Raw genomic sequence first — 12,495 nt, 5'->3', positions numbered from 1 at the left:
CTGATGAGTTATGGGTCTTTGAAGGAGTCGTGTTGCTTTGTTTTGTCATATTCTTGTATTTCTGTGTTGAGATTTGTGCATCTGTTGTAACGGATCGTGGCTTTCTCTTTAAGAATATTCCATAATATTCTTCATTTGGCCAATAGGGCTTTGTAGGAGGGAAAAAATTCTTCTCAGGGGCTGGGGATTTAGCTCAGCGGCAAAAGCGCCTGCCTGGCAAGCGCAAAGTCGTGAGTTCGGTTCCCGGTACCGGAGAAAAACCAAAAAAAAAAAAAAAAAAAGAAAAAATTCTTCTCACTCAACATAAGGTTCATGGCTGAGGCTCCTGTATGAAAAGAGATTAACAGAGAAAAGTGGACAAATTTATTTTAAAAAGTTTCATATGACATAGGAGCCTTCAGAAATGAAGACTCAAAGAACCTAGAGAATCTGTGTGTCTATATAAGCAGTATGATTAGACGAAGAGGGTGTTACTGAGTGGTCATGCCACGCACAGCACACCTGCATACTCTGTTGTCAGAGACGAGACTGCTCTTTCTTCTGGGTTAGTGCAAGCATCCTCCAGTGATGGTCTCTTGCTTGCTTCAGAAGAGAAGCTCCAGAGGTCAGGCATGGCCTTCCTTATTTTCCTCAAACACAGAGTTGCCAGGTTTTGGGGTAGCATGTCCTTAACCCCACCATTTCCTCTTCACAAGATTGGCAAAACTGTTTATATGTGAAATTTCTATCACTGCTCTTACTTCTTTATACCAAAATTAGGATGTATATAATGTGTATGATATTATTGTTTGATTTTTTTTATTAGGCTGACTACACATTCTTACTTGTCTCTGGTGTTGTCATGTAAACTGGCTTCTGGACGAGTAATTCATATTCAGATAGCTTCTTTAATCTTTAATTAGTAAGCTTTGAAAATATTGTTTCTACTTTAGTAATATGTTCCCTTTCACATCTCGTTATGTAATGTTGTTTTTCTGTTTTGAGTCTTTCAAAGTTTTAGATAAAGACAAGTTTTGAGATAGACAATGTTTAGGAAAAAAATTACACATTATTTTGTAAAAATCAGTATTAACAGTCTTTTTTTTTTTTTTTGTAATTCTCTGAGTTCCAGTGGAAGATTTGGGGAAAGCAGAATGTGCATTTACTTTTTAAGCTTAGCTTAAATTTGACATCCTTTGTGTAATCTTTTTATGTTGCCTCGGCCTTTAGACAGACTTATCATCTATTCTTACCACACTATTATAAAAGGATAGCTGAGTGTGATGGTATACAAATGTGATCACAGCTGCTTGGGAGACTGAGGCAGGAGGGCCACAAGATCCTGTCTTAAAATCAAATTTTTAAAAATTCCCCCAGGAATATTCAATATTTTTTCTCAGTTAGCAAACAATTCCACTTTATAACACTAAACATAATGATATCATTTTGACAAGTAATTTGAATTATATTTGGGGTAAATCAGATTTTTTGAGCTTGTTTACTTGTTAACATGGTGGCTGATGAAATCACTTTAATGACATTTTATTGGCCTTTTAAAGAGTACATGTTATTTCAAGATATTAAACATAACTAATTTAAAATATTGTATGTCTGAAACAGTTTTAGGAAAATGGAATATAATGGTGTCATTGAATTCTGAAAAGTGTTTTTTCTCCCCCAGGGCCCTGGAATAGGACATGCTTCTCTCTCTACTTTTGGTTTTGTGGGAGCTGCACTTGAAATCATTTTGATTTTGTATCCTTTCTTTGACTGAATGTGTTGTCTGTTAACAAGTTTTCTGTCTAGTTTCTGGGACAGTGGTAATTTACTAAGACACTTGTCTAGAAGAAAAAACAAGTCAGTCTTCTTCAAGCACTCAAAGTGGCTTTTTGTTTTGTTTTGTTTTTCCTGTGGGCCCTGCGACTTTTGGGAAGCTGCTGAGAACCCATGGAAAGTTGCATTCTTTTGGAGAGTTTTTCCTTCATTCTCACAGCTATCTTATGGTGTCTTCCGTTGTTGGTTTCTATAGCCTCCGATTTTTTGGAAACTTTACACCCAAGAAGGATGACACAACCATGACAAAGGTAAGGTAAAGTCTTAGGTGACTATGGCCTGTCTTTGCTCTCCAAGACAAATGGCCTGTTTTACTCAGTAATCTCCCGGAATGGTCCATCTGTTGTGATAGGTATTTGTTTGTAAGTTGCATAAACACAAACTGGAAGATTTTCAAAACGCTGAGTGAGTGGGAAAATGATGTGCTCTGTTTAATTTGGATGGCGTCCATTCACTTGTAAATGCAGAGAGCTGCAGAGCTTGTTAACTAGCTACAGAGGGCTCCTGAAAGGACTCTTTTTTCCTCTCAAGAAAATGTATTGCTAATGAGTAACTTTGATTGTACTAACTGTACTTCAGGGGGCTTGTTTGAAATCTGAAGAACTTAGTTGCTACAAGTAGTAGAGACAAAGTATTTCAAATTTGAATAATTAAAGTAAGACAGAAGAGTTCTATTCAGAAACTGCGCTGTCTGAGGCTAATTTGACTTCCTACACTATGTTCATTGGCTTCAGAATAGAACTGGCTGTTATCTTATATAGTGACTGAATCTTTGTAAAGTATTCCCACAGGCTGACGAAGAATGACTAAGAGCCACTGTTTTTAAAAAAATTACACATTTCATATTTTTAGCCTAAAGGGGAGATGTTTTATATCTATTCATATAGGTATTTATATACACAAATCTGTAGTGCTATGACTTCTTTGAAGTCAGTACACAGTTGAGGTATTAGTATCTGGTTTAAGCAATTAGATGTATTAATATTTTCAGCTCCTATTTAATAAGAAAGAATAAGTGTAGGATGTATTGAAAAAGAATTACTAGAGTTTAGATGTTTAGATTTCCAGCATTTCTTAAATTAAACCTTATAATAGTTAAACATATTAGAAGTAGATGTTATGTGAGAGAACTTTACCAATAATTAGGCTTTAAAAATATAGTCACTATTAAATGTAATAATTCTTTTTTACTTGACAGGTAAAACTGTTTGAAATTGGCAGTCATATCAATAATGTAAAATGCATTCTCTGTGTAGATAAATTTAATATGTGTTTTATAACTTTGTATTTGTAGACTGTAAATATTTTCTAGAAATCAGATATAACTGTATTTGTAGGAAAAGTTCATTATTCTTTTAAAATTCCATATTGAACGTTAAGTACCAGTAAGAAGTTGGCAAGGTTGGGGAGGGAGCTGTGCTCCACAGCGACTTCCCAGATGCTGAGGGCTTGGTGACTGTCCCGTTCCACTGCTCAGTGCTCCCCCTGATTTCTCCCAACAGATCATTGGGAATTGTGTGTCCATCTTGGTCTTGAGCTCCGCTCTGCCTGTGATGTCCAGAACACTGGGTGAGTGCACTTGAGGAATGTTCACGTAAAATCTCATCTCCTAAAGATGTCTTTATCAGCCTCTCTAACTCCTGCTGCCTAAACTCCTTCAAAAAGATCAATTTGAAAATACAGTGTTTCTTCCCACATCATACTATATTTTCAGTCCTGTACTTCATTTATGTATAGGCCCACACTAACACAAGTACTTCTGTCAAATAAAGACCTTTTTTGTCAACACTTAACGCATTCCTTCTCCAAACAATAGACTGGGGTTTTTTGTTTGTTTGTTTCACCACATTCACAGGTTAAGCTTTTAAGTCTTCTCATGAGGAAACTAGGTTTATCAAAAAAGTTAGCCTGGAAAATAGTAAACTAATTATTATATAAACTGCCTTTTTAAAGATAAAATTTTGTGTGTTGTTTTAAAAACTGTAGATCTGTAAACTCAGAGGACACTTTTCTGTCCCTTAGTCTCCATAGCGTGGCACGCATACGGTTTCCATCACTGTCAGCACGCAAGGATGATTTTGGTCTTCTCAGAGTAAAACAGATTACCCCTTTGTCACAGGGATAGTTGGGAAAGTCTTCATTTGGCCTTTTTGTCTTTATAAAGTGCTGCTCTAGGCCCTTTGTTGAGCTCTTGGCTAAATATTTCAGACAAAAATTTCTGTTCAGCCTAATTCACCAGACTTAGGCTTTAGCTTCAGAAATTAATAATTAGAGAAATGATCAGAAAGAGTGCTTCTGTAAAACTGAGCACCCTTTTCTGAGCAGCAGGTGCAGGGCCGTGGGGTTGCTCCCGCTTTCGCTCTCCTGGTATCTCTGCTGGTGATTCAGGGCTCAGAGCCATCAGGTTGCAGGCTGTGCGTGAAGTGGGAGCTTTGCAGTGATCTGGTTTGTACAAAGAATTTCGTGTTTCAATAGAAAGTGGAATTAAAGTTAAGTGTAAAAGGAGCTCTTATGCTACAAGCTGACCCAAACCCCACGTATTTAGTGGTTTCCTTTCATGTTTGCTCTTTGGGATTGTTATTGTTTCGGTACCTGTTATAGTGTGCTAATCTTGAAAATGCCAAAGATGTGCACACCAGTAATCTAATTGGAAGCTAAACACTGTCATATGTGTTACGACAGTCCATCACATAGTTTGTGCTGAAACAGCTTCTCTACCATTTTAACATTTAGGAAACCTACTTATCATGCTCTGTTATTTAAGATTAATTGTAGATTGTTAATATGTACTGATTTTATGGCAGAAAATTATATGCTGAACATAGTTTTAATACAAAAAGACAAATTAATGGTAAAATTTACTTTTTGAAGGCTGACAAATTCCTAAGCAGTTTACCATAGAGATAAATAAAAAGAAAAGAGAAAGAAAGATGGAACAATTAAAATGCAGCTAACAAATGCCTGGACCCAGCTGTCCAAACAGGATTAATGGAGTGCATTAGGGTACAGTGAGTCATGTGGTGCTTTGCAAAATATCAACACGCACTGCAGTACATGTTATGCCCAGTGGCACTGAATAGATGAAAAGAAATAAATACGTTAAACAGATTCATAGAGGCTTTTCAGAGTATTAAAAAAGCAAATTTCTAGTCTAAAGATAAAGCTTTATTTTAGTATTATGGGAAATGCAAACTAGAGAGTTACTTTGTAATTCCTCTATTAACCCTTTAGAATTGAGTCTTTGATTTTAAGAAGGTAAAATATAGAGAATTGTTGTGAATATTATCTTAGTGTATAGCAGGATTTTGATTTACTAGCTGAAAAGCTTGTAAGACTGGAATAGAGAATGTGTTTAACAACCAGATTCCAAGCTGTGAAAATTTCACTCTCTTTTCTGCGCCTCTCACAGGGAAATCTGACCTTAGCGTGGTCTCATTTGCTCCTGTGAGATCAGCCAGCCGCAGCTCATCACTTAGGCAGAGTGAGGCAGCGACAGGAAAAATCGTACTTTAACTGCATATGCAGACTTTGTCTTACTTTAACAGTGCTTTAGTGAAGACTAATTTTGACTGTATACATTAAAAATACTTTCAATATAATTAATTTGGTGATTTTTTGCTTCAAAAATAAAAGCGTTTTGTGGGTTTTTTCTTCTAAACAGTTTGGCAGCTGCTGTTTGTGATGCATCACAAGCATTATGAACGCTAGCTTTGGTTTGTGTGCGTGGTGTTTGTAGTACATCATGAAAGAATTCCTTTTAGATAGCTCGTTACTTTTGAGTGTGGAAAATTTTATGCTAATTGAAAAATAACCAGTAAATACATTGTATATCATATTTCTTACCACAGATAATAAAGTTGTGAATATTTTGACCAAGTATTTTAGTCAGATAACATGAATATGCATCCAGTGTTATTGCTCATAGGAAGCACAGAGACTCAATTCTTAAAAATTTTTTTTATCAGAAATCTTTGAAACCCTTTAAAAGTAGGGCTGTGCCGTCCTTTAGAACCCTGTTTTGTTTCAGATTTAGACTTTATTTTAAAGAGTCCACATTTTAGGGGATTTGGTGTTCATATTTTTAGTAAATAGTTGACTGTTTTAGTTTACTAGACTCTTGAGGTGATTAGCAGAGATGCCTGCAAAGGAGGTGAAAAGAGAACAGGAGTGATCTGTGCATGTCCAGATGGGGATACAAATGGATGCCCACTTTGTGGATACAAAATGTTTTAAATACTGCAACGAATGTTAGGGCTTTTACATGACTGCTAACATTGCTCTTCATTGTCCTTAATCAAGAAAATAATGAGACATTGCCTTTTTCTGTTACTCTTTATTTGAAATCTTTAACCAAATGAGATTTTTTTCAAATGTAAACAATAGTCTTTGAAATTCTTGTGCTAATTTCTATTTTAAAGTTATTTTTGTATTTATTTTTTATGGATGTTCTTTCTGTAACTTGAGTAAGTTATATAAGGTCCAATTTAGATTTTTTAAAAAGTGTGTTTATAATATTAAAAATACCCTTTTAAATTAACTGGACTTTATTTTTAGTATTTCAATGCATTTTTCATTTTGGTCCCATGCAGGCTGTCATCTTGCATGAGATAAGATGGATTATTCTCTTTTGTTCCATGATTAAGGGATCTTGCTAAAATGGTTTTTTTCCCCCTTTTTTTTGAGAGGCCTTTATTTGGGGTTTTGTAAATATACCACTAATCTCTACCCAGGGCTTTCCCTTTCCATTTCTAGTTGTAGAACAAAAATAAATGATTCTTTCACAGATAATTAGCAATGTCACATGTGCAATAGAAATATAAACCATGTTTTCAATTGTGAAATTGATGTAAAAGTAATTTCAAAACTCATATTCAAAATTTCTCAGCAAAAAGTTATATATGACTATATTCAGATGTACTACAGAAAATAATTAATTGACTTTTGATCAAGTAATCTACTTATATCTGAACAATAAATTTGTATATCTAATGAGGATTTTTAAAAGTGAAGAATTCTTAAAAGTGTTCTGTGCCTCCAAAAGTTAGGGAACCACTAATAAATAACTAGAAACCCCTTCCCAGTGTCTACTTATCTTGTGTTTTTGATGCTGTACCTGTTTCAGGGAGATGTAAGCCTGCTGAGAAAATGTCATGTTGGTCACATGGATCTAAATTTAGCCACCTCTTGCTATACAAAAACCTTAAATTTAGTTTGTTGTCAAATAACTTTCATATGAAAAGAATTCCAGTCAGACTGTTTAACCAGAAGGAACCATAGAGGCCATTTTGTTGGTTTGTTTTTTTGACAAAGAGTCTTGCTGTGCAGGTAAGGCTGGCTTGAACTTAATATGTAGCCGAGGCTGACCTTAAACTTGAAGGGATCCTCCTGCCTCAGCCTGCTGAGTGCTGGGATTGCAGGTATGTGACACCATGTGTGGCTTGTAAGAGGCCATTTTGTAAATGGTACAGTTAAAATGTTAAAATTACAACTAAACAATTATAGAAAGGGCCTAATTCATCCTGAGAATAAAGGCTTGAGTATTCTTAATAGTGTATGTGCTCAAGTGAGATAGGTTAACAGATTGTCTCAATTATAGGAAACTTGATTTTTAATTATGTAAGTAAATGCATGAAGATACAGTTCTTACAAAAGATACTAAAAATTAAAGATAGGCTAAAATTTCTTATGACCACAGCTTTTAAAATCCCTGTCTCCTCTTCACTTTCCACAGCCCACTTTGATTGTACCTTTTCAAATCTTGTCTTTGTGTGTATGTGTGTGTGTGTGTGTGTGTGTGTGTGTGTGTGTGTGTGTGTGTGTCTGTCTGTCTGTCTGTCTGTAGTGGGGAGATTGTAAACTCTACAGGAGATTGTAGCTCCCACCTGGATGTGATTTTGTTCCTGTTTTTCTTGCTGGCATTCTTACTCTTTCTGATGACTTCACTTTTTGTGCTCTCCAGTGGAGTTAGAAAAACTCCATCAGAGCTCAGCATTCTGAAGATGAATTTCAAATCAACACACTTAACTGTCTCTTTACGTGTAGGTTACTGGTGACTTTCTGATTGCCCAGTTTTGAGGGTTCTGTTTTTATTTTGATTGTTCCGTGACTTTGCTGTTTTTAATCTGGCCCTGGATCAGATTCTTTCTTTCTTCATCTCTGGTCACCACTTCCTCTTTCTTGCCACTCCACTGCCTCTTACACTGCTTTGTGACTACCCCATCGCTTGTTCCACATCCAACCCTGCGAACTCCTACTCCCACCCCAAGCGAAGCAGGCGAGCCTCACTATGTGCTGCACGTGGCTTCCACTGCCACCCCACACTGGTACTTAAAAAAGCAGAATCACTGTCTCTTTAGTCTTTGGGACACTTCTATCCAGGAGGCCAAACCAGAAGCTTGAGAGCTATGGCCCGTGCCTCTGTCAGCTTGCAGCAGATACCAAGTAGCAGTGTTCAGTTGCATCCTGTCAGGAGTTCTTACATCTACCCTTTCTTCCCCATTTTCCTTCTAAAAAAATGAAAAAGTCATTAAGAGCTGCGTACATTGTTTTCTTTTTAATATTTCATTGTGAGAGGAGTGTTAGTGAAGTAGATTGAGCATAGTTTTTTTTTTTCCCTTTTTTGAGGAGGCTTAAATCAGGAGACCTGAAGGCAAACCAAAAGACTAAGGAGGTACTTCATTTTCCACCTGAGGGAGTGTGATTGTGTGGTGTCTCTGGAGAGTTCCTTCAGGAGGACAGTAGATACCTGCTAGTCACATGGGAGGACTCAGAGGTTCCATTCTCAGAAAATTAGCTCCTTCTAGGACTCTGATGACCATTTTCCTTAATTGGATTTTATGGTTCACACACTGCAGTTCACCAGGGCTCCTAAATTAAATTGCCTGTGGATTAGAAGAGAGTGAGTTAGGAGCATGTAAACAGTCATCAGGAAGATGGCAAGTCCATTCCTATCTCTTGGCTGCCTCACGTGCTCCCACAGCCTCTCCTCTTGACCTTTATCTGCCTATCCAAACCCGCACATTCCCCGCGGCCGAGCCACATCCTGCACGCCCTCAGAGCTGTCTCGGGTTCTTGGCAGTTTTAAGCTCAGGTAAGACTCGTGTGTTGGCTTTCTCAAGAAGTGTTGTGTTCCTTTAAGGACATGCCCCTGTTCCTGCATCTTTCCGTCCCTTACGGCATTTGAGGTCATTTGAGGCTGGTGCGTGCTGCCTGTTGGAGGGCGGATTATCCTCAGAGTAGATGGACTAAGGTAATCCAGTGGTCCTGCTTCCACTCTACCTATTGTTCTCTTTTGCGGTACTATGGATCGAACCCAGGACCTTGGTACTGAACTACATCTCAACCTCCCTCTCCCCGCTTTTTTGTTTTAATTTTGAGTCAAGAGCCTCACCTAAGTTACTGAGGTGCCCAGGCAGGGCCTGAACTTGTGAACCTGATGCCTCAGCCTCACAGAGTGCTGGGATTATAGGGATGCACCACCATACCTGGCTCATTCTGTCTGTCTGTATTTCCATCTTACAAGCTTGTTTGACCATGTGTTCTGGTTAAGTATTTTTAAAGACCTTACAATAGTAGCCAAAGACGGAGACAGCCCAGCTGTCTATCATCAGGTAAATGGATAAACAGATTATGGTACATATATAAGATAGAATATAGTTACTCAGCTATAAAAAGGAATGGCTTCTGAGTGAAGCAAGCCAATCACAAAAAGACAGATACCACCGGAGTCCACTTACAAGAGGTACTCAGAGCAGTGCAGTTCAAGTAGAACTGTGGGTGTCAGGTTGGAGGAGGAAGGGTGGGAAGGTGCTTTAAGAGCACAGGGTTTCAGGTTTGCAGGACGAGGGAAAGTCTGGCAGTGGATAGTGGTGATGATTGTACTGCGGAGTATAATCAGCACCAGAAACTACATGTTCCAGATGGTTATGTTGATACATTTTATACGTCCTTTTCCACATGAGGAAGAGAGGACTAAGGGTTTAGTTCAATGAGAAGGCGTGTCTAACATGTGTAAGGCGCTGGGTTTGATTCCTGGTGCTCCAAAGAAAAGTAAAAGGTTAGAAAAAAAAAAAAAAAGAATGTTTTACTGTTACGTGGTACAGAGCGGATGGACCTTAAAAGCATTATGTTCAATGAAATAAACCAGACACGAAAGGCTACATACTGTGTGATTTCATTTATACAAAATGTCCTTAGAAAATTTGAGGAGACAGACAGTAGGCTAGTGGTTGTGAGGGCGGGGAGAAAGGGTGATGGGGGAAATGGGAAACTGCTTAGGTACAGGGTTTTCTTCGGGGTGGCTTACATGTATCAGAATTAGGTAGAGGTGACAGTTGTTCAACTACAACATTGTGGATGTCCAGTGCCCTCGAGTTTTTTTAAATTTAAAATGGTTAATTCCGGGCTGGGAAGACAGCTCAGTGGCACAGGGCCTGCCTCGAAAGCGTGAGGTCCTGAGTTCGATTCCCGGTACCTAAATAAATAAATAAATAAAATGGTTAATTCCATGTTATGTGAATTTCACCTTAGTAAATTATTTGAAGGAAAGCCCATTACTCAGTGGGTGCTTAGCAAATACTTGCTGTCTTGTGCATTTCCTGGCCACAGCACTCTCCTAACTCCAAGGCTTGTGTTTACTACACAAGTGGCTTTGAGCATCTCACTTGTTTTCCAGTGACATGCTCATGACAGGGCAGGAGAGGCAGGCGAGGAAGATGTGTTGCTGACCTTACAGCACAGGGAGAGTCCTACCAGGAGAGCCTCATCTGGCCCTCCTCTGCCCAGTCCACTTGTCACAGAAGAGCAAGTGCCAAGGCTGTGAGCCCTTGCATGCAGATAGCATCCAGTTGCCTCAGGTGGAACCTGTGGCCCTGTGTGCCTGGCCACACCAGCACCACCTGTTCTTCTGCACTGCACATCCTGAGCTGTTGTCCGTACAGGCAGCTGTCAGTGTGTTCGCAGGAAAGCCCACGTCTGCCTTCATGCCATTGCACCCTGAGCCTTGGCTGCCATGAGCTTTGTTGCACTTATCCCTGGAGGAGCCTGACTTGTTCCCCAGTCTGCCTGCGTGGGGCTGGCCCCTGGGTCGGCAGGGTATCCCAGATACCCTCTCATTGCCCTCACCTCTTGCCCTCCCTACTCATAGAAGGCCACTTCAGCCTCGTATGTCCCCTTGGAGCAGTGTGCTCCTTGAGGAGCGCCACTGTTATCATTGGGTTATCATTTGGGACTCAGTCTTGGTAGGTTGTGTGTTTCGAGGAATTCACCCACGTCTTTTAAATTATTTGATTTATTGGCAAACAGTTGTTCCTCATAGTCCTTAACGTTCTGTTTTATTCAGTCATCTATTACTGTGTACTTACTTTCATTTCTTATTTGAGTCTTCTCTCATTTCCTGTTACCCTAGCAAGAGTTCATCAATTCTGTCTTTTAAAAAATCGATTCTTAGTTTTGTTGATTTTGAAAAAATGTTTTTTTTAAAAATTTCATTTATTTCTGTCTCAACCTTGTTATTTTCTTGAGTCTGCTAACTTTGGGTTTACTTTTTTTCTTCCTTTATCATTCTTTGAGTTTTAAAGTTAGCTTGTTTAATTGAATATTTTTAAAAAATGTAGACATTTATCACTGTACACTTCCCTCTTAGTACTGCTCTTGTGACATCCCATAAGCTTTGTTAAATAGTATTTTAATTTTTGTTTGTCTCAGTACTTTTTAACCTTATGGTGTATTACCTGGTTTTCATATTAGAACTTTCTACCCTGTTTTCATTCTGTTACTGATTTCTGATTTCATTCCACTATAGTGTGAGAAGATATATAGTTGGTATGATTTCAGCTTTCTCAAATTTACTAAAAATTATTCTGTGACCTAACATAATTTATCCTGAAAATGTTCCACGTGCACTTGAGGAAAATGTGCAATTTGCTGGTGTTGGGTGGAAAGTTCTGTATATGTCTGTTAGACCTGTTTGTTTTAGAATGCTGTTCAAGTCAGCTGTTTCCTTACCGATTTTCTGTCAGAATGTCCTGACCATCATTGAAAGTAGGGTGCTCAAGTCTGCTGTTCCTGCGCTGCTGTCAGTTTTTCCCTTAAGCTTTGCTGACATTTACTTTACATATTTAGGTATTGTGTTGCTGGATGTGGCTATATGTGCACATGCATGTTATATCTTCCTGTTGATTTGACCCTTTTAATCATTATGTATGACCTACTTGGTTTCTTGAGGCATATTTTGCCTTATGCTTTGCCTGATGTTAGTGTGTCTACCTCTGCTTTCAGTTGGTTATCATTAGCATGGAATCTCTTCTTTCATCCCTTTGCTTTTAGCCTGTGTGTTTCTTTTTATATAAAATGAGTCTTGAGGCAGCACGTCTTTGGAGTTTATTTATTTATTTGTTTGTTTTTCTCATCCTGTCACCTTCCTTCTGCTCTTTTTCACCCCTTGTTTCTCTTTCCTCATTTTCTATCACTTTCTTTTCCATAACCAACCAGGTTCTTATGCATACTAGGCAAGCACTTTATCTCTGAGTTACACCCTCAGGCCCTGCATGCTTTTGATTGGGGAGAGGTTTAGTCTATTTACAGTTACAGTAATTATAGAGAAGTAAAGGCTTGTGGACATTATGTTGTTGTTTTACAGTTCTTTTTTCCTCTCTGGCTGTCTTCTTTTGTTACGTGATTGTT

The 12,495-nt window shown here is 38.3% G+C and overlaps 1 protein-coding gene across 1 annotated transcript in view; it reads left to right on the top strand.

Moving 5' to 3' along the window:
• The window catches only part of Lmbr1 (limb development membrane protein 1), a gene marked incomplete at its 5' end in the record, with an annotated part of 46,535 nt that overhangs the window by 22,051 nt on the left and 11,989 nt on the right, over positions 1 to 12,495 (top strand). The window contains 3 exon segments of the mRNA XM_005404906.2: positions 1,661 to 1,734; positions 1,973 to 2,063; positions 3,315 to 3,381. Coding sequence (XP_005404963.2) covers positions 1,661 to 1,734; positions 1,973 to 2,063; positions 3,315 to 3,381 — 232 coding nt within the window.

Source organism: Chinchilla lanigera, unplaced genomic scaffold (assembly GCF_000276665.1).
Source record: "Chinchilla lanigera isolate Chin_1 unplaced genomic scaffold, ChiLan1.0 scaffold00090, whole genome shotgun sequence".
Taxonomy (NCBI): domain Eukaryota; kingdom Metazoa; phylum Chordata; class Mammalia; order Rodentia; family Chinchillidae; genus Chinchilla; species Chinchilla lanigera.
Note: the sequence above shows the minus strand (reverse complement) of the source record. Positions and strands in the feature narration are given on the sequence as shown.